This window comes from Podarcis raffonei, chromosome 3 (genome assembly GCF_027172205.1).
Source record: "Podarcis raffonei isolate rPodRaf1 chromosome 3, rPodRaf1.pri, whole genome shotgun sequence".
Classification (NCBI taxonomy): domain Eukaryota; kingdom Metazoa; phylum Chordata; class Lepidosauria; order Squamata; family Lacertidae; genus Podarcis; species Podarcis raffonei.
Window position 1 is genome coordinate 108,344,451 of NC_070604.1, and position 23,052 is coordinate 108,367,502.

The 23,052-nt window shown below is 44.1% G+C and overlaps 1 protein-coding gene across 1 annotated transcript; it reads right to left on the minus strand.

Annotated features, from left to right (window-relative positions):
* Positions 1 to 489: 489 nt before the first annotated feature.
* On the minus strand, positions 490 to 21,140 carry ARHGEF33 (Rho guanine nucleotide exchange factor 33). The gene is made up of 14 exons (XM_053383519.1): positions 21,095 to 21,140; positions 19,026 to 19,190; positions 17,252 to 17,373; positions 16,472 to 16,614; positions 14,921 to 14,965; positions 12,382 to 12,606; positions 11,624 to 11,753; positions 10,113 to 10,245; positions 9,546 to 9,629; positions 9,103 to 9,186; positions 7,947 to 8,095; positions 6,713 to 6,877; positions 4,058 to 4,838; positions 490 to 2,339 (listed from the first exon to the last, which is right to left on the minus strand). Exons 2-14 carry the CDS (start codon positions 19,143 to 19,145, stop codon positions 2,202 to 2,204), a joined length of 2,319 nt encoding a protein of 772 aa, XP_053239494.1. The 5' UTR covers positions 19,146 to 19,190; positions 21,095 to 21,140; the 3' UTR covers positions 490 to 2,201.
* Between the last annotated feature and the right edge of the window lie 1,912 nt (positions 21,141 to 23,052).

Sequence of the window (23,052 nt, forward strand, 5' to 3'; positions counted from 1 at the left end):
GAGCTGTTCAGCAGTGGGCAGGCCCCCTCAGAAAGTGGTGAATCCTCTTGGATGTTTTTAAGCAGAGATTGGATGGCCCTTTGTCATGAATGCCTTAGTAGGGTTCCTGCATTGCAAGGGGTTGGACTAGATGACCCTTGAGTCCCTTCCAACTCTACAATTCAATGAGAAAGCGTGATTACCAGTTTATTGATTAATCTGGTATTTGTTACTGCTTTCCTTGGTCAGTTGCACACACTTATCTTCCTAAACATCTGCATGGGATATGAAGCCTTTGGACTGTTTCCAGTAGATACTTGTATACCCATAACATAGGAAATTGACAGAAGCTTTTCTTCTTCCCAACTACTCTTAGCCCTGGCTGTAAATCAGGAGTATAACCAAGAATATATAAGTTGTAGCATGAGAAGCAGCTTTTAGGCTCATGTTGGGATGCTCAGCAGCGCTTGTTCAAGGTACGGTAATTGTATTCTCAAGCAATACCCTTGGTCTGAATAATACAGCAAAGTTTATTTGAAACAAAATAAATACATGCCTAGACTATTCAGAAACCAGTCAACTTCTCCTGGAGTTCCTCTCCCTCTTCTGAATATTCCCCACCACTTTTAAAATAAAATTGATTCTTCTGTGACATCTGTTTAGAAATTCAGATTCCACTGTAGCACCACTTTATATTTTTGGAGAAAGAACAGTGGAAGATCTGTTCTTTCAGCATCAATCCAACTGTATTTTAAAACAAGAACAATGTTGCATCATTAAAACAGACTAAGTTGTAAATCAGTTATTGCAGGAACTATAAACACACTTACCGGTACTTCCTGGCTACTCTTAAATCTGAGCCGTCCTAGAGATGGCAGCCAGATCCATCTAGGACCATGCAAAGATGTTTCCACATTTTGCTAGCTAATTAAAATGGTTGGGGTGGGTGGGTGGGTTGTAAAATGATGTAATTCTTTATAGGTCCCTGTGTCCCACTTCTGTACTAGATGGTTCGTGCTCACCTCCATGATGTCTACTAGGGATGGTCACCTGACATCCCAAAACACATCAGTATACAGCGGTACCTTGGTTCTCAAACGCCTTGGTTCTCAAATGCCAAAAACCTGGAAGTAAGTGTTCCAGTTTTCGAACATTTTTTGGAAGTCAAACATCCAATGCAGTTGTTGGCTATTGTTTCAGGGGCACCTGCACCAATCAGAAGCTGCACCTTGGTTTTGAACATTTTGGAAGTCAAACGGACTTCTGGAATGGATTAAGTTTGGCGCTTTTGTTTTTGCTATTTCTTTTGCGTTTTTGTTTTTGAGGCTTGCTTGGTTAATTTGTTTTTGTCACTGTGTGGAACCCAGTTCAGCTACTGACTGACTGATTGATTGATTGTGTGACTTGCAGAAATGGATAAAAGCAATACAAACAATGACTATCCTCAATGCAGTTAAGAAAAAAATTAATTTTAATTTTTATCCTCTACAATACTGTTTTATTTATTTTAGTACAGTACATATTGCTTTCATTTTCTAGATCAATGGTCTTGTTAGATAGTAAAATTCATGTTAAATTGCTGTTTTAGGGTTTGTTTTTAAAAGTCTGGTACGGATTGATCCATTTTTCATTACTTTCTATAGGAAAGCGTGCCTTGGTTTTGGAACGGACTTCCGGAATGGATTAAGTTTGAGAACCAAGGTACCACTGTACAGCCCTTATATCCTGCCTAATTATAATAAACATGTAGCAAAAGTGAAATAGCACACGTCTGGACTTTGTACGTAGAATATCCTGATAAGAGATTCAGAAATATTGTGACATATACATCAATGACATCATACTACAATCTTCTATAACTGCGAGGCCCTTATTGCTTGATGGCAGCAATAAGGTAACAGTTGCGTGAGTGGCAAAATACCGTATTTTCCAGTGTATAAGACTAGGTTTTCCCCCTGAAAATTATGTCAAAAATTAGGGGGCATCTTATACACGGATAGTGCTGGGGCCATTTTCTTAAGTCTAAATCCCCCAAAATAGGGGATGTCTTATACATGGGGGCGTCTTATAGACGGAAAAATACGGTAAACTTCTGACCCCCCGAGTCAGGATAAAATACTAGTTCCTAAAAAATTCAGGAGTTGGTTGTTTCTTCTTTTCAAGTGCCATAAGGCTGGTGTCTTAATTTTAAAATAAGCTAATTTTAAAATCAGATGTGTGTTTCATTTCTTTTTGAACAGCTTGCGGAAGGAACTGCGCAATCTCCCTTTCTGTTCTTGCCTTGGAGTGTGGCTGCTGAAAGAGGTTTGCTCATTGTCATCCCTATGAGAAAATCTGGTGTTGTCTTCTAAATGCATCTCCTGAAATGAAAAAAAAAAGAATTTCACAAAGTTGTCCCGCAAAAATTATAAATGGCATTAAACAAATACAGATATAACAAACCCTTGTTTACAAGCCCCCATGCCTAAAAGTAGAACGACAAAGGCATCCTTGCCTTTGCACACTTGTCCTTATTTTCAGGTCTGTTTTGCATGGAGTGCTTCAGAAAAGTTTCATGTATTTCTTACAACTGCTCCCTTTCTTTTCCCCATGTGAATTGGTACTTCCATTAGCCTCGACAACTACAGGGATGCAGGCACTGTTTCATGAAAACTGGATGCTGAGAGACTGCTTCACTCCAGAGCTATTTATATAGTACCTAAAAGTCAGTGTCTGCATTCAGTATGTCACAACTCAAACATGGCCCCAAAGGCATGGCTATGTAACCAGAGACAGTTTTGCACCACAATGGCTCCAATTGGACTGGGGATTCAAAGCATAGCTGTCAACTTTCAGATCTGAAAATAAGGGATCAGCAGCCTCACCTGTCCCGGGAGGATATTTAACAATCCAGGATAGCAGCAGGAAACTGCGCTGGAATAAGGGAATTTCCCACAAAAAAAAGGGAAGGTTGACAGCTATGATTCAAAGTAGGCTACACTATGGGGTAATGTATGCTGTGGGGCAGTCTGCTCTATGTTCACATTTTGTTCACAGTAAGAAAGTGGGCTGCTGAGATTTGTATTTTTTTCAGCTTTTCAACCCTGACTTCAAATGTAACAGTTTAAATAAACCATACACCGAGAAATCCACCTGCATCAAATATCTCTAATACTTTGGTGGACTCTCCTGCATTGGAGTTTTCGAAGCAGAGCTATGCGACCCCAGCGCCAACCTTTGGAAGACATCTGAAAGCAGCTCTGTACAGTATCGCGAAGTTTTTGAATGTTTATTTTTTTATATATGTTGGAAGCTGCCCAGAGTAGCTGGGGCATCCCAGTCTGTTGGCAGCGTATAAATAATAAAATTATTATTATTATCATCATCATTATTATTATTAAATAGGATAACCCTATTTTCATTGGAGAACTGTTGGAGGGTATGTTAAGCTGCCTTGAGTCCCTTTCAGGGAAAAAGGTGGGGCATTAATTAATGATAATTGTTATGTACTGAAGTTCCCACCCTGGGCCAGCAGGGGGATACTGTAGATAGTTTTCACTCAGGTCCACATATGCAAATAAGGGATTGAAAGTGACGTTCAGTGATTGGATAGTTACAGAAAGTGTTACAGTTGCGTTGTATAAGCAGGCTGACTGAACCCTTAGGTTCAGTTCTGTTCTGGCCTCTGAATAAACAAGAGCTGTTTGAAGAATCGCTGTGTTGTCTGATATGTTCACCCACAACTTAACAATAATGATAATGATAGGGGACCTTCAGGTCACAGGTCTAACCCATAGCTGTCAACTTTTCCCTTTTCTTGCAAGGAATCCTATTTGGAATAAGGGAATTTCCCTTTTAAAAAGGGAAATATTGACAGCTATGGTCTAACCCCCGCACTCAAGTGTGCCAGCTTGGCCCCACAAGGGTGGGAGCCCGGGGCCATGGGTGCCATACAGCGTGCCTGACCCTAGCATCGAAATTTGAATTTTCATGAATTTTGTGGGAACTCGGGGGACACCCAGGGCCCGCCCTCGCTCCTCCCCCGTCGCTTAGACCCTGGCTAGGAAGCGCCTTTGCCCTTGCCTTTTGCTCTCCTTACTTCCAGAAAGCTGGGCTGGTCGCCCGCTCCTCTCGGCGGCGGGAAGTGGTGCCGCTGGGAGCTCCGGGAGGCGGCGGAGGGGGCGCCGTGAGCCGGGAAGCCCCTCTCCGTCGGGGCCGGCAGGCGGCTGCCGCTGCTGCTGCGGGTGCTGTACAGCCTGGTGCTGGCGATGCCTTCGGAGCCGCCGCCTCCGCCGCTGCTGCGCGGGAACTCCTTGAGCGAGCGGCTCAGCTGCTTGCCTTTGCTGCGGAAAACCTCGCGCTTGTAGGTGCCGCTGGCCGGCGGCGGGGGCGGCGCCGCGCTCTTGGGCAGCGGCTGCAGCGTGCGCTCCGTCCTGCCGGGCTCGTTGGTGAAGTGGACGGGCCTCAGGAAGCAGATGTCGATGCTGGACTCGGACGAGGCCGGCGAGCACGCCTCGAAGGCGGGCAGGTTCCGCAGCGGCTCCACCTCCTCGTAAGGGTCGCCTCGGTACTCGAAGCCCTCGTAGTCCGGCGCGAAGCCGGAGCTGTCCTGCAGGAGGTCCGCCGCCGATGCCCGCCGACGGGGCCGCTCGCGGTTGCCGTCGGGGCCCGTCGAGGGAGGGGCGCTGCTGCCGCTGTACTCCAGGTCCGGGAGGGCGTGCAGGGAGGCGGCCAGAGCTTTCAGGTCGTGCTCGCTGAGCTGAGAGGGCGCCAGGCCGTGCTCGGGCCGCCGCCCGTCCGTTTCCCACTCGCAAGGGGAGGCGCCTTGCAGGCCCTCCAGGCCTTGTTGGGGACTCGCTTTCATGTGGGACCTCGAGTGCCTTGGAAGGGAGACCAAAACAGTGTCGGATTCAGGTATAAGCTAAACATGCTATAGCTTAGGCCCCACTCTCTTGGCGGTGCCCAAAAAAAATAAAGGAAAAAACAACAACAATTTCCAAAATATAAGATAAGAAACAAATAAAATACAGTGGTACACCTGGATGCGAACAGGATCTGTTCCATAGCCCTGTTTGCATCCTGAGGTGAACGCAACGCACATGTGCGCGGGTCACAATTCGCCGCTTCTGCACATGCACGTGACGTCATTTTGAGCGTCTGCGCATGCGCGAGCGGCAAAACCCGGAAGTAACGCGCTCCGTTACTTCCAGGTCGCCGCGGAGCGCAACCCGAAAAGGCTTAACCTGAAGCGACTTCAACCCAAGGTATGACTGTAAAACCTACATACAGCAACAGTGTTTTGTGTTGTGTAGACTCCTATGATGTAAGTAATGGGCCTCGCCTGCTAGCCTGCTCCCTAAAATATCACTGGTTTGCTCATTTCTATATATAGGGTGCCTACACTCCGCATGGACTGGTTCCATGGCAACACGTGCAAATGGCTTTAGATATCTATTAGGTCCATAAATTACCATATAGCATATATTCAACACAGAAAACAGCAACAATTTGTTGTTGGCAAAGGACAGCTGGACATATAAAGGGCCCCATTACCTTCAGTAGCTTAGGGCCTCATCAAATCTAAATCCAGCCCTAGACCAAACATAAGCTGTTGAGGAAAGTTTGGACTGGAAACACACCAGGTAGCCCCAGTTTTGGGGTCGAGAGCTTGCCCTATTTTATATACTTTGCTGCATCATGAAAGACACGTCGCAGCAGTTTGCAAGCAACATAGAACAATATGGGAGCACCCTAGTCGTCAAGTGGTTTACAGATAACTAAGCAAGAACCTCAACATTCTGGTCTTCAATGTTATGGGTGAGCGCCAATGTTAGTCATCCTCAGAGCAGACCCTTTGATTTCAGTGCATCTACTCTCAAGTCCATCCTTAATCTGGCTCTATTCAAAGCGCTTCTCAGCACTGCCAGACTAAACCTCCCTTGCACTCTGCCAGCCTCCGGCACCTCACATCAGGGGAACAAACCTACCCCCCCCAAAAAACCCCTTTTATGAATAGTTTGGGATAGGTGCCTACCTCAGCCTGAGCTATTACAGCTACGAAGAGAAGTGGATGCAGTAATCATTAAATACATACAATTCTGCTGAAATTATGTGAAGTAAAACAATAAAGGAGTCCTAAAAGTGACCAACAGCCAATTGAGGGAACCGGATAAGTGCCCTTCCACAGCTGGGGTGGAAGGGAACTTACGCTGTCACGGTTACCCTACTTCACTCACTGAAAGACCCACAGCCACAGGCAATGGTTGTCTGGCCAGCACTTGTTAAGGGCAGTGGAGAATCTTTAGGATCCAAAGCCCTCTGGTTCTTCCTCCCTTGCAAAATGCACCCTCAATTATTCCAGCCCTGGTGTACTGACTGCAATGGGAAAGGGAATGGAAGGAAAGAAGCAAAAGGCCTGGAGCAAAAAGCTGCCCCACACACAGCAACCACAGTGAGCCGGCTGGGCTTAGGAAGCTCCAGTACAGTAATTCTGCCATGGAACCTTCTCATCCTGCAGTAGGGTCACTCAGATGCTGCTGTAATGCTCTGTGAGCCAGTGTGGTCTAGCGACCAACAGTGTTGGGCTAGGACTGTGGGAAACCTGGGTTCAAATCCCTTCTTGGGCCATTTGCAGAATCTCAGCCAAAACTAAGGATAAAATATGGGGAGGGGGAACCATGCACCACCACCACCACGAGCTCCTTGAAGGAAAGGTGGGGTATCAGTGTAATAATTAAAAGAGCATTGCACTCACATGGCCGTTGTTCCAGAAGTTGGGGCTGATGGGAACAGTTGCATGGCCTCTTCAGAGTGGATTCCACTGTCGCGGATGGAAGTAGCGCTAAGCGTTGGAGACGCATCTTGGCCAGTGCTGGCGCATAGAGAAGCTAGACCTTTGTATAACTTTCCGAAGGAAGATCTAGTGGAATCAAGATATAATACCACCATCAGTCAAACCATGAGGACCAGCTTTTACAAATGGCAGCCTGTTATTCCCATGTCCATTGCAGCAGTGGATTATTTCATTCATACTTGTGCTGTATTGTTTCTACAGCTTTGTGATGTAATACCACAAATTTGGTTTGGGGCACACATTCAGCTTGTGAGAACTTAATTTTTCATTGACTGATTAGAAACATGTTCCTAGGCCTCATGGCTATGGAGTTACATTTTTAAAAAGCCAAAAATCTGAAGCACTAGGGCTGACAATTCACTTTAGGAAATAAACTGTTTGCATTTTATGCACATCTTTACTTACAATACAGAAAGACTTTAAAACTTTCACAGAACTTCAGTGTATAAGTGGCTTTAAAGGATTGAACAGTTGACAGGTAGTTAATTAGCTGCTCCCTCAGTCCATTTCAAAGGGTCATAATTGTGAGCCAAATTCCATACAACACTTCAGCAGTGTATTATACCTCCTATATGAGTATATGTTTCAAGCTGAAGAAATATACTGCTTTCTGAGGGTGGCCAAAACAACAACAAACAAACAAACCTCCACCTGCTGCATAGAAGTTAATGAAAAGCAAGATTTGTGCTTAAAACAGCTTTTAGGGCACTGAGAAAGGTGCAAGAAGCAACTTCTTCAAGGAACAGACTCATTCTGGTGTTGAAAGCTTGTTCTGAAAGTCATAGGCCATGTGTTCCTCAAGGAATAAACAGGGACAGAAAGTGTCGGTGTCTGGTGAACCTCTCTGTTCCCAAGCCTGTGATTCGCACATTGTGCTCATGCAAGGAGGGGCAGCTGCAAGGGAGAATGAGCAGAAACAAGGTCCAACCATTCTTTTCACGTGGTCCCACCCATCCAGGCCATTTCTGATATCTCTTTATACCCCTAGACTCCACACCAGAAGTGATCCACAGCTGAGGGATAAATGATCAGGGAGGGAGGGTGGACACATACTCCAACTTTTCTTACAGCAGAACTTTGCTCTTCTTTGCCTGTACCTGATCAAAATAGAAGGAAGCAGCCCCTTTTCACTCACTTTCTCAGCTTCTTCCGCTTCTGTATCAGCAGGTCTTCGTTGCACTGGAAAAGAAGGCTGTGGTGCGAGATGAACACTCTCAGGCGCTGTACACTAACCAGAAGGAGGTAGTAATCGGGGTGCTCTTGTTCCGTGTACTTCAGGATATTCTGGCGCAGAAGGAAGAGAGCCACACTGAATCACATCCTCCTCTCTGCCCATTTAGTAAAACAGCATGAAACATCCTGAACGCTCTACACCAGGGCCTATGCATGACCGTACAAAGGGTGCTGCAGTACCTTGGAAGGTTCTAATCATTGACTCATCCTTGTCACTAGGGAGTGCCTTCTACCAGCTTCAGCTGGTGCACCAGATGTGGCCATTTGTGAACAGAGATAATGTGGCCACAATCGTCCATGCCCTGGTAACCTCAATATTTTAGCACTGAAATGCACTCTACGTGGGGTTGCCTTTGAAGTTATTCCCAAAGTTGTGGTTAGTAAAAAAAAACCAACTGCTCTAAGACTGCTGTGCAGAGCTCACTGTCATCATCGTTTATAGCCGAAACAAAATTTAAAAAGTTCCTTCCGGTAGCACCTTAGAGACCAACTAAGTTTGTTATTGGTATGAGCTATTGGTATCTGAAGAAGTGGGCATGCACACAAAAGCTCATACCAATAACAAACTTAGTTGGTCTCTAAGGTGCTACCGGAAGGAATTTTTTTAATTTTGTTTTGACTATGGCAGACCAACACGGCTACCTACCTGTAACTAGAATCGTTTATAGTGTTAGGCATGTTGGAGAACTTGAATGAAAGCTGAAATATGTTGCTGGTGTTTGCACCCATGTCCAGAATGGAAATACAGCAAATACAATCGGCATGCACTATTGTTGTTGTGTTCAGTCTCCAAACAATATATAATTTAATATTTTCTTTTTAAAAATGCATTGCACTTCCTTTGCATTATATAACGATAGCAGAATAAATTAAGTACGTAATTATGTAAAATTTTGCCAAAGTGGAAATTAGATTAATAACATAGGTAACATAGCTTTTTTGTCAGAAGCCAAGCTGTAGCAGAACAGAAACAGCACTGCAATGCAATGCAATGGTTCTGGAGCAGAATAAGAAACTGATGTCTTATATTCCTAACACTGATCCTCATTAGATCTTACCTGTAAATGAAGGAGGTATTCAGGAACACGCTGGACAATATGAAAGAAGAATATGTAAATATCAGACTTAATTTCTTCCTCAATCTGTCGGCAAGAGAAGATAAAGAAGAAAAGATCATTTGTACTGAAATGTTTATATACCACCATTTATAAGAACATCTCAAGGCAGTTTACAATAAAATCCATTTAAAATGCAATAAACAAACATTAAAATAAATTCGGCAGCATAAATATAGTCCAGAGTGAAACACAAGGGGTAAGAGCGCTTAAGTCAGTTAATCTCACAGCTTGGTATCCAACTAATGTGTCCTGTCAGCGCAAAAAAGTGAAGAGGGAAGACCCTCTTTACAGAATCTGTATGGGTCTGGATCAACACCAACATGACTAAAAACCTGCTCAACGCACACAGATGTGACAGTAGTTCAAGATGCACCCAAACTCACCTCCTTCACAATCACCACATGGATCAGCGAAATGCACTCAGGCAAGTCTCTCAAGCAAGCAACATAATAATCCAAAAATCCGTTCTGAAAAGCAAATCAGAAACATCTCTTGAGAATCCTTATGTGTGTGACAGACACACGGACCCCCTGATTCCACCTGACTCTGTTTGATAAACACGGACCAAGGCAGCGATTCAGCACCGAAATGCCCCGAGGCAAAATCATGGATCTTTTCCACAAAAGGTGGAAATGCTTCAGTATTAACCTGTCTCCCCCCCCTCCAAAAAGCATCTAAAAACAACTGCAAGAGATAATATAGAATCCACATTTATCTGACTCAATAAGTGCCACCTGACCTGTTGGACACCTCAACATTAGGCTCTAAAGTTAGAAGCTTGTTCGGGGGGAAAGTAGATTAGATATGATATGATAATGTAATGTGCTTAGTTCTTGAGGGAGGGGCAACATACATGTACAATTCATTCCGCTGGTCCAAAATGGCCCAATTACTGTACTTCAACAATGCATTCCTCTCCTGCTCCCCATATTTTCCCCTCACACATGTACCTCATCGTTGGTTAGCTTGAGAAAGATGTCTCCCAGGATTCCTTGGCGCGGCCAGCTCAACACTCTCTCCTGCAGGGCATGAAGTAAGTCCACATGCTGCTGGACCAAGTATCGAAGAGAATTGGGGACAAAACTACAACCAGGAAACAGCGGGAACAGCATTTTGAAGAGCCATTAACAAACAGAAGAAATGCACTTAAAAGCACTACCCAGCCTGCTAAATATACACATGGCCGAAGCCGTGAGAAGGTATTTGAGAGACAATTCAAGTTGCTGATTTTGACTCAACAATGAAGTAGACTTGATGTTGGGTTGGGGGGGGAATCTGATTGGACCTCCCAACTTTTGTTTTCTCACAACGTTGTAGACCCCTCCAGCTATTTTAAATTGAAGCAGTGGCACTGGTATTTAATCCTCTTCCCACCCCCACATCACTTTCCTGAGCTATACCCTCTTGGTTTTGACCTTTAAAGCCCTATGCGGCCTAGGACCCACGTACCTATGGGGCCGCCTTTCCTGGTATGCCCCGCGGAGGACCTTAAGGTCCACAAATGACAACATTTTGGAGGTCCCAGGTTGCAAGGTTTGGTCTCAACTAGAGCCAGGGCCTTTTCAGTACTGGCCCCGACTTGGTGGAACGCTCTGTCACAAGAGACTAGGGCCCTGCGGGACTTGACATCTTTCCGCAGGGCCTGCAAAACAGCTGTTCTGCCTGGCCTTTCGTTTGGACTCAGTCTGACCCTTATGTTTCCCTCCCCTTATGGTCTTGATTTATCGGCTACTTTAAAATGAGGCTGCATTTTAAATTGCATTTTAACCTGTATTTTAAATTGGGTCCCCCCCCTTTTCCCCCATTATGTTTTTACCGTGATTTTATTTGTGTTAGCCACCCTGAGCCCGGCTCTGGCTGGGGAGGGCGGGGTATAAATAAAAATTATTATTATTATTATTATTATTATTATTATTATTATTATTATTATATTATCATACCTTCAGCAGAAAAAAACAACAACTATTCCAGATTAGATCTGACTAAGGATGGATAAATTTGCCCATTTCAGCCCTTTTAAGGTTCTGATTCTCTCCACACTTCTGCAGCGGAATGACTTCCCCTCAGGTATGTGTGTCATAACTCATGGTGGCTGTTTCACCCTCAACTGTGGGTCTAATTGTGCTCACAATGGACGTGAGCAGGACAAGTCTGGTAGTGGCTGTTGAGCAGCTCCTAGGGCAAGATGGGAGTGTTTTCAGCCACCTGAAGCCACTGGAGACAATGCCTGCTAAGCAGCTGGAGATGATCTCTGTCTGAAGAGGACAAAGGGCGCTCCATTATCAAAAAGAGAGCATGACCAGGTAAAGCAGCAAATGGGTGCCTGGCTTAGGAAGGCAAGAACAAAGTTGAATGGAGAGGGAAGGATGGAAAGAGGAAAGGGCAGCAGGGATCCAACACAGCAGCTGGCACATTTAAAGAAAAGCATCGTTGCCCAACAGTAAGTACAATTAGTAAATACCTTCTATCTTTGGAGTTCCTTTTCACATCCTGTCCATACAACGTGGCTTTAATTTTGAGGACCTGGGTGAGGTTCACAACATACTTCCTTTCCGACTCAAGTAAGTCCAAAGCGATATTCTGCCTTTTAGCTTTGGAGAAGCAAAACAAAAATGATTTGGTGTTTCAAACGGGTTATTAATTATTGTGATTATGCACTTGTATCTGGACAAGGTGTCATTCCAAGAAGAAAAAATCGAGCAAGCAGAAAACGAAGACCCAATTCCTTTATCAGTGACTCAGGGGCCAAATGTAGGCCTCCAGGCTGACTATGCCCATGCCAGGCCCCTCCTCAGCCCTGCTCTGCACCCTCCTTGACTGCTTTTGCCTGGCTGGAATTTGCCTTTGCGATAATGCTCAGAAAGAGGGAAATAATTCCAAAGGAATGTGACTGCAGAGTAACGTTTTCACTGCTTCTTGCACTGAAGTACCACCAGCTTGGTAGCACCGTAAGAAGTCAGAAGCCATTAGGCTAGATTTCAAACGAACCCTGAGTTCAGAAGCTACTGCAAGGATTAGCCATTTCAAATCCCGCTCTACAGATTACAGCAATGATTTATTCAAATTCCTCAATAGTATCTAGCCAGGGGTAGCTCACCAGTGCTCCAACAGATATTGTTGGACTGGTAGGAGTTGTAATCTAGCAATGAACGGGGGCCACAGGTTCCTCGTCCCTCCTCTATAGCCTTTTTGCTTTCTAGCCACTACCTTTATTCTCACCTGCAATAGACGGTTCCCGCAGTGCATTCTCCATTGAGCTATAGCTACTGGGACCTAGTTCCTTCTGCCTGTCACTCTGGTCCTTTGAAATATGTTCGCCAGCCCAGTCTTTACTGTCCTTGGGCTGCTTCCACACTGTGGATGATGACTGGCCCTTTGGCTGAGCATCAGCAGACGAGGAAGCTCTGAGGTTCTCTTCCGTCTCCAGATTTGTACCGGTTAACCCTAGGAATTAGAACAGGTGGTCAGCAGGACCAACAGGCGCATCCTTAATGGCCACTTGGCCCATCAGGCTGGTCGAAAACCCATAGCGAAAGACGCTGGACTGCTGCGTGATGGCTCTGAAACCAGTGCGCTCATTTGGAGCAAAATGGCGACTAGTCATGCTCTCCCCTCCATTGTTGGAGGCCGAATAACTCTGTGTATACCAGCTGGGGGGAATCAAAAGTGGGGAGGGTGCTATTGCACTCTTGTCCTGCTTACGGGCTTTCCAATGGACATCTGATTGTCTGACATAAGAGACAGGATGCTGGGCCTTTGGTCTAATCCAGCAAAGCTCTTCTTGTGTTCTTATGTGTGCCAGAAGAGCTTAAAAGAGAGAGGAGCAATCTGGACGAAGCTTAGGAACGAGAGCAGGAGGACATATGAAATTGAAATACTTTATTGTCACTTGTACAACTTGTATACAGTGAGATTACACGATCACACCCCCCGCTCAGCTCTCTTAGTCTTAATTCCCCTCGTTTACTGACGCACACCCACCAAACCCGAAAGTCAGTTGCCCTGTTGTTATCAGTGGCGTAGCGTGGGGGGTGCAGGGGGGCCGGCCGCACCGGGTGCAACATCTGGGGGTTAGGGGGCACAAATCCACGGGTTAGGGGGCGCAAATCCACGGGTTAGGGGGCACAAATTACTTGCCTTGCCCCGGGTGCTGACAACCCACGCTACACCACTGGTTGTTATATTTTCATTCAGCAGCCTAACAGCCCATGGATAGAAGCTGTTCTTTACCCTGTTGGTGCGACTAATCATGTTTCTACAGTGGTGCCTCGCAAGACAAAATTAATTCGTTCCGCGAATTTTTTCGTCTAGCGAATTTTTCGTCTTGCGAAGCACGAAATCCCATAGGAATGCATTGAAAATCAATTAATGTGTTCCTATGGTCAAAAAAAGTCCAAACAAAGCCAAATTTGGTACAACAAGAGTTTATTAAGTGCTCTTTAAAGTAACACATACTGTAAAGAGCATTTCAAAATTCAAACCCAGAATTTTTTTTTGAAAACAGCAGAGTGGCCCAATGGTCACAGAAAATCATAAAAATGCAGGAAAAAAACCACAAGCTTCCAGATTCTTGCAAACCCCTCCCCAACTGTTCCCCCACCCACCCAGCACACAGAAATTCAAATCCAGATTTTTAAAAAAAAAAACAGCAGAGTGCCCCAATGGTCACAGAAAATCATAAAAATGCAGAAAAAAACCACACAAGCTTCCAGATTCTTGCAAACCCCTCCCCAACACCAAGTCCTTGAATTCCAAACACCCCAACCCAAAATCCAACCCCCCAAAAAAAGTTTTTAAAGCTTAGCTTACCAAATGGCTGCAAAAGAAGTTTTGGAAAAGCTTCAAAAATCACCAAAGTCTTTAAAAACCTCAAAAAAGGCTACTATGTACACTGCGTTCTATGAGTTGCTCCTCGAAGTCAAGTCGCAACTGTATTAACGGTGTTAAGAAAAAGGAAACAAACTTGCAAGACGTTTTCGTCTTGCGAAGCAAGCCCATAGGGAAATTCGTCTTGCGAAGCAGCTCATAAAACGGAAAACCCTTTCGTCTAGCGAGTTTTCCGTCTTGCGAGGCATTCGTCTTGTGGGGCACCACTGTATATCTTCTGTCTGAGGGAACAAAGTGCCGGCCAGGGTGTGAATCATCCCTGAGAATTTTCCTCACTCTCCTGAGGCAACGTTCTTCCGCTATTTCATCCAGCAGATTAACGGGACAGCCCATAATATCTTGTGATGTATTCACCCCCCTCTGCAGGCACTTCCTGTCAGATTATGTCAAACCAGCGTACCACACCGTGATGCAGTATGAAAGGAATATGGTGAATATGGTGAACAGTTCTAGAGTTCCACTGCCACATCTTGTGGTAGTGAGTTCCACAAGTCAATAAAGGACCCTTTGAAATCACCTTGTCATTACATGTCTCTTAATAATCGGTAACAACGGAGCAGCAGGGTGGCCTTCTGGCAGCTGCATTGCATTCACCAGGACAGGGAGAGGGCAGGGCAGGGCGATGGCAAGGTCAGGGGAGCTCTGGATGGGCAGAGTTGCTCCCCTGCAGGTGTTGTGTATGCACCTGCAGCATACTGGTGATGCCAACCCAGCACTCCCCCAACCTCACCACTGCCCTGTGCCCCCATTCTGGAGAATGCTGTGCTCCCTCCTCAAGTACCACTTGCTGGTTAGGAATATCTGCCAAACAGGGAATATTCGGGAGCAGAAATTGATTAACAACAAAAACCACCCCTCCAAGTGCACCAACCTTTCATGCTGCCTTCTCCTAGTGCCATGGGCCTGCAGTCAGAGACTAAGCAAGAACAGGAGAAATTTTAGTTATTTGTAAAGGAAGATGAGTAAAGCAAGCTTCACCTAGAGATCTAAAGTTAAACACTGAGGAAAGTGCTTTGAGGGTGTCTAGTTTTTTAAAAATTTAAGGTACTGCGGGGGGAGGGTGGTTTTTTTTTTAATGTAGTCTATCCATCTGACTGATAGCTCAGTCAGTAGAGCATGAGACTCTTAATCTTAGGGTCGTGGGTTCAAACCCCACATTGGGCAAAGAGATTTCTGCTTTGCAGGGGGTTGGACTTAATGACCCTTGTGGTCCCTTCCAACTCTATTTTTCTATGATCCTATGATCTGTGGTTGCTTCCACAAAATAAGCCATTTTTTCTCAGGATTTTTTTCTTTTTACATAATGTGTTTGCTCAAATTTTACAGAGGATTCCGTGCTGCTTCCAGGAGGGTCATTCCTACCGCATCTGAATCATTGTCTTTCCCTTATAAACAACAATATATTGTCCCTTTTCTGTGTACAACCTGGTATTTTCTGTCCAATCAGTGGGAATGATGCAGTCGCAGACATTTGCAGCTCAGTAGCCATTCACTGTAAGCCATGTGGTGGGTGTCCCTTTATAACCTCATTTTTAGTTTTTCAATGGACTCCTTAATTATCCCTAACATTTCTCTCTCTGTTTCTCATTTTAATGAAAGGGAGTTAATAGCACAATAGCCAGAGTTGCTAAACCTTTGGCCCCACAGAAACATTTGTAAATGGGGAAAACCATTCTGGGCCCTGTACCATCTGAGGAGGAAGACGCCTTTACCTGCTGAATGGCAAGGTAGGATCTCATGAAAGTGAAAAATCTCAGGTGGGGAGAGGGAGGAGAAGGTGTTAAAATATTGTAAGCTGCCTGACCAGGGAGAAGAACTGATGGAACAGGACTGGAAAAAGTTTAAGGACTATTTACAAAAACACTGCAAAATGTTTAAGTGTTAATAGGATGTGGGAAGTGAAGGTAACAGGGTTTGTGGGATTTGGTTAAAGGTGAATGAAAAGAAGAATGTTAATAAGGAGAAGGGGTTATGAACAGAATAATATTATGTCACAGTATATAAGATGAGGAATGGGTTAAAATAATGAAAAATTGGAACATAATAATTAGAAGAATATAAATTTAAGCATGGTTTAAATAAGGGTTTGAATTTGCTGAATTTGATTGGAATAAAGAGGAATACAAAAAAGGGGGATGTGAGGAGGTCAAGACAGAGGGGTATGGAATTTTGTAAATGTAAGAAAGTGGATTTTTCTTTTTTCTCTTTTTCTGTTTTTTCTTTTTTTGCTATATATTTTTGTTTTTCTGTTGTTTCTGTTCTTTATGTGAGCTTTATTCATGGTAATGTTCTATCTGAAATGATGAATTTTTTGATTTGTAAAACCCCAATAAACATTTAAAATAAAATAAAATAAAATATTGTAAGCTGCCTTGAGCATACAGGATAGGGTAGGGTAGGGTCGATCAAACAAAATAACTACCTTTCTCGTACGTTGCGTTATGCAACAGCTTTACAAAATCTTCATTAATCAAAACTGGCTCCGGAAGGTTTAGTGATCGAAAGGGACTTCCTTGTAGAGGTGTGGGGACTGTTTGCGACCCATGCTCCTCCTTCTGTATTCTTCTGAGGCAAAAATAAAAGCAAGACTACCAGAGCATACACTTGGGAGACACACATTTGTTTTAAGGCATAAGAATTTACAAAAGTTAAATGTAAAAACAAATAAGATATCTCTTGCTTCAAACACACTGTCACAATCTTACGTAGTATATTGAAACTAGAATTCTATGAGTAGGTCATGAAGAGGGGGAAACATAGCAAGGGCAGAGTACACCTTGTTTCTGACACATTAGCATAAGGGAGGTAAGAAAATAAGGAAAATAATCAAGCAGAGGCTGGGTACTTCTTTCCTTTTCTTGGCTGGGGCTTCTACTTCATGCTAGCAGTTTCAATTATAATACCTCTTTGCAAGACTGTTTGCATTTCTAATTAAAAGCTAAATGTTGTGTTTCTGCTGGTTGAAGATCTTTTGCTAAAGCCCAATGCATTTTACAACTTGAATTTATTATAGAAACATCTATTCTATTACTGTCAGTTGATCTGAATAAACTGGACTTTCTGAGGGGTATGACTTGGGGGACTGCCAGGAGGAGCTGATGCACTCCAAAAAATCTACCCTGCAGCACGGAGGGGAGGGGAGAGAACCAGTGCTATCAAGTTACACAGGGATTTGAAGAAGGTTTAGTCTACAATCACTTACTTTGCTTTCAGCTTGCGAGATTCTTTCCGCTTCTCCTGCTGCAGCTGTTCAATCTTCTGCTGCATTTCCTCCTGTTTGGCACTGATTTCCTCAATCATGGACTTGGCATCACTGAGCTCATCCTGATTAAAAAGACAAATGATAGCAACATATGTTAAGAACAGTAGATATTTTCCTGAAGCATCTTGAGCATACAAGTGCATGTGCAGAATTGGGGTGCAATATCCTAACCTTACGAAATGCAAACAACTATGGATTGATTGATTGATTGATTGATTGATTTACCAGAAGGTACAGTATTGTTGTTGTTGTTTTTTGAAAAAGTGCTGTTATTCTCACTGAGGCTAATGAATGGCCAAACAGAACAGTGTGCCTGTGGTACTTAAGTACAAAAAGAGTTGTTTGCATGTATCTGGAGTCCTTTCACCTCATAAAGAGTGAGGGCAAGTTTAAAATTAGAGAGGGCAGCTAGCTTGCAGCTTGTTTCTTCTATTGCCCTGCATGAGACTTCCGCTTTGCCCAGTCTCACGAAGGACAAGGATTTAGGAGTCAAGGTTTATAACAGTGAGGTATAGCACCTTGGTAATACTAATCTGGAATAACACAAGGGAACAAAATCAGACTAGATTGCTGCTCTAATGTGCTTATTGCTGATTACCCCCAAATAGAGGCAGATGGGCTCATCAGCCTGGGAAGGTAGCCCATCAAGGAGAAGGAAAACTCTGACCCTAAACCTCCACTGCCTTGTGGGATATCTTCGGGAGAAGAAAAGGCTAAGGAGTAACCAGGGGTCAGCAAACTTTTTCAGCAGGGGGCTGATCCACTGTCCCTCAGACCTTGTGGGGGGCTGGACTATATTTTGGAGGGAAAAAATGAATGAATTCCTATGCCCCACAAATAACCCAGAGATGCATTTTAAATAAAAGGACACATTCTACTCATGTAAAAACACACTGATTCCCGAACCGGACCAGATTTAGAAGGCGATTGGGCTGGATCCGGCCCCCAGACCTTAGTCTGCCTACCCATGGAGTAAACCCTACACAAATCCCTAAAATAGTTGGATGGCGTCTTGTACACCTCTTTCTGGAAACTTCTGCAGCTAAGCTGGTGCCAAGCATATTACTCTGCTTTCCTCTGGACCACATCAGTGAGGCTGGAGGTGGGGGGGTCATAATCTGGGCAGTCCAGGATCTCCATAAACACCACCCAGGCTTGCACCCCCAGACTTGCACTGAAGGTCATTTTGGTGATGTTGACACTGTGGTTTGACTTCACCCCCCGCCCAGAAGGAACACTCCATTGTCTCTCGAGACGGATGGATGCCAACAAGAACTTAATATGTTCAGAATACATTGGGGAATATGCCTGGCAGTAATTATCATATTTTTCGCTCTATAAGACGCACCAGACCATAAGACGCACCTAGTTTTTGGAGGAGGAAAACAAGAAAAAAAATATTCTGAATCTCAGAAGCCAGAACAACAAGAGGGATCACTGCGCAGCGAAAGCAGTGATCCCTCTTGCTGTTCTGGCTTCTGGGATAGCTGCGCAGCCTGCATTCACTCCATAACACACACACACATTTCCCCTTACTTTTTAGGAGGGAAAAAGTGAGTCTTATAGAGCAAAAAATACGGTAATTTACTGCAGCCAGTATTTCTGCCTTCTACATGTGCTAGACGTCTAGATGTGCTAGACGTCTCTCTCTGCTTCAAGCAGGCTTAATCCCCTCCCTAGAAAAAGGGGCTGGTTGTCAATGGACACGGCCTACCTTGAAACAATTAAGAGAGTTCTTCATCTCTGCCACTTTCTCCTCCATGGCACAGCGGCAGCTTTGGACCTTCTCCTCCAGAGCATACTCTCCATGCTGGATCCTTGATAGCTCCTGCATTGCTTCGGTGAAACCGGTTTTCAGTTCAGAAGCCAGAGCCTGCAACTAAATGAACCAGAATTCATGATCATCGCTAATGCTGCAGAAATGGATTACATAAGAACAAATAAAACTGCTTTATAGAATATTTGCCCTTCTAACTCCATACTGTCTATATTGACTGGCAGCAACTCTCCAGGGTTTCAGGACTGAACCAGAGACCTTTTGCAAGCAAAGCAGATGCCTTATTACCACTGAGCTTATAGTCCCCACCCCCCACCCCTTTACTTTTTATTATAAATGCCAATCTTCCACATTAACCTCAGATTTAACCTCTCTGCTCCTCACCTGTGTCGCTTTCTCCTGACACTTGAATACCCTTCCACCCTGATTGTACTCACTGTTTTTTATTGATTCTTTATTACATTTCTATTACATTTCTCCCACAGGAGACCCAGGTGACAAACACACAAAAGAAATCATTACATGTTTTAAAACTGTGAAAGCATCTTAAAAACAGCTCCAATACAGATGTAGTCTGGAAAAGACCTCTACTTAAAAGGCTTGTTGGATGAGGAAGTCGTCTCTTTCAGCAGGCACTGAGAAGTCAGTGGAAAGAGAACAGGGGCATTACGCTCAAGACACACTTGTTCCTCTTGCCTCTTCCCAAATTAGCCTCTTTACCTTATTCCTTTCCTCTCCTCCACAATGTGCCTTGTCTCTACCTTTAGATGCAATTCTGCATGCAGGACCTGGTTCAGTCTTTAATTTTTGTACGCTGCCTATATGTTTAAATAAACAGCAATATTATGAAATAAGCTCTTACTGACAAGCAATATTATTACATTTCCCCTTATTGCTTTTATTTTGTTCTTTTATTGGACAGAATCCTTTTTGCTTTTTAGACATACAAACAATATCTGTTCCTAGACCGATAAATAAACAAAGCATTGACAATGTCCCCCATTGAGGAAGCCCTGATCCTTGAACATTCATACCACGTTCCTTCCAAACGAATACCTTAAAAAACCTGGCTCCATGTTTCCAAGACTATGAGGACCAGAAAGAGAACCATTCCCCCCCCCCGTTATCTGCAAATGCTAATAGAGATCTCCTTAGTTCTTGACCAGGCCTGAACCTCTTGTGACCTACCAAGCCAAACATGGCAGACACCTGCTCTTGCATCGGGGGTAGAGAACTTCTTTAGCCCAGGGGGTGGGGTCAGATTCTCATCTAACCCTAACCCACCCCATGCGGGCCAAGTTTGCCAGGTGGGTGGAGCTGCCTGCCTGTCAATCAAATGACATCGCAGTGATGTCCTATGAACATTTTTTACCACAGGGGTCTTTGGAAGCTAGGGTTGCCACCTTTGGTCAGGCAAAATATGGAACAGGTTGGGTAGAGGGGGATATTCTCAGTATTTTTGAGCCCCAGAGGCATTTCCTAAACAGGGAGTTTATCTTTTGGAAGTATGATGCAGATATAAAATCTGGAAGTCCTCTCAGAATATAGATAAATCGGGGAATGATATTCATTTTGAGAGCATTCACCTTTCCCCAAAGGGTAAGGATTAATGACTCCCACTTATCAATGTCTAACTCTCTGCACTCTTAACAAACTACAGTTGCCAGGATTCCGTGCAGGGAAGGCATGACTGTTTTAACTGATATGATACTGCTTTAAATGTAAAATGTAAATGTGGCCTAAGACTTCATGAAAACAAAACCAGAATGTAATATTTATTCCGGATTATTTAACCCCAAATTGAAGAAGGGTTAAGTATCAGAGCATCTCTTGAAGTGCCTTTTCAATGTCAGATATTTTGGGGAGCTATTAATAGCATTAAGGTTTTAAACCAAGTCTCTGTTTGGCTAGTCTGATGTGTTATGATTTTTTTACATAGAGTTATCAAAAGCCTCGCTAATTCCTTAAATGTTTGGGATTATTCAGAGCAAGTTGCTCATTTTTACCTGGGCAAGCTGTGTTGCAGGGTTAATCACTGGCACAGTTTCAGTTTCTCCTGTGGGAATAAAGAGCTTCAGTCAATTAACGGGACTTATTAGGCTTGCTATATATAAAATGGGGGCATAGTGATTTGCAGTCCACTTTAGGTGGAAACCTATCTCTTTTCTGGAACACAGAGTCCTGCTTTGAAGCTGCCACATTATAATAATTTTGCACAAGCTACCACAATTACAAGCAGAGGAATTTCAGCACCGAATTGTACCAATGGTTCAGTTTCACGTTATAGCTATGGAAAGCTATACATGTGCTATATATGATTAGTTAGGGGTTTAAAATGTGAAAAGCTATGGAATAACTGATTTTGTAATGTGTTAAGTTGTGGGTGAACATATCAGACGACACAGCGATTCTTCAAACAGCTCTTGTTTATTCACAGGCCAGAACAGAACTGAACTGAAGGGTTCAGCCAACCTGCTTATATAGAGCTCCACCAGAATGCAACAGTAACCATTTTCTGTAACTATCCAATCACTGAGCGTCACTTTCAATCCCTTATTTGCATATGTGGACCTGAACTATCTACAGTATCCCCCTGCTGGCCCAGGGTGAGAACTTCAGTACACAACATTAAGAACATAGGAAGAGCCTCCTGGACCAGGTGAATGGCCCATTTAGTCTAGCATCCTGTTCTCACAGCAGCCAACCAGATACCTGTGGGAAACTCAGGAGCCCTCTCCTCGCCTGCGGCTTCCAGAAACAGGTATTCAGAATCAGTGCTAGCATAGCTAGTAGCCATTATGAGCTGTACCCTCCATAAATTTGTCGAGTCCTCTTTTAAAGCCATCCATGTTGGTGACCATCTACATAACGATGTGCTGCATATCTATTCAGTAAATATATTAATGGTAGTGTTGGCCCAAGACACTGTTGAATGCCTTTCCCCCTTTACTGTGATCCACGCGACCGTCACCTCCAGACTTGATTATTGTAACTCACTCTACGTGGGGCTGCCCTTGAGACTGACCCAGAAACTCCAGCGGGTGCAGAATGCCGCAGCGAGACTCCTTACGGGGTCCTCGCCGCAGGATCACATTCACCCAGTGCTATACCAGCTGCACTGGCTCCCGGTGAAGTACAGGATCAGGTTTAAGGTGCTGGTTTTAACCTTTAAAGCCCTATACGGCCTAGGACCCTCGTACCTACAGAACCGCCTCTCCTGGTATGTCCCACAAAGGACCTTACTGTCTTCTAACAAAAACATCTTGGAGGTCCCAGGCCACAGGGAGGTTAGACTGGCCTCAACCAGAGCCAGGGCTTTTTCGGCTGTGGCCCCGATCTGGTGGAACGCTCTGTCACAAGAGACTAGGGCCCTGCGGGACTTGACATCTTTCCGCGGGACCTGCAAGACAGAGCTGTTCCACCAGGTCTTTGGCCAGGGCACAGTCTGACCCCCTCCTTCTGTAATCCTCATAGAACTCTAGCCCAATTAATTTGACTCTGAATTAATTTTAGAATGAATTGATTTTAGAATGCTGTGTTACTTTTATTGTTGTTAGCCGCTCTGAGCCCGGCTTCAGCTGGGGAGGGCGGGATATAAATAAATTTATTATTATTATTATTATTATTATTATTATTATTATTATTAGGCCTAGCACTCTTTTTTAATAAAAAAACCCCTGCATGATTGATAGAAGAAAGGCATCATATAAATGTAAGTGGGAAAAGGGGCAGGGAATCACTTCCTGCCTTCAACTATAATGTAATAATATTAGAAGTGAGAGATTTCTTTTTGGGATAATCCAGGATCTGTTTTAGCTAGAAGTGGTGCTGGACTTCTAACTCCAATGTGAATCCCAGCACATCAGCCCAGAGAGGACGTGTGGGCATGTGACTCTTCAGTAGTGCCATTGTTAACGATGGCACTTCCAAAATGGTGGCTCACATATAGTGACACCATCCTAGA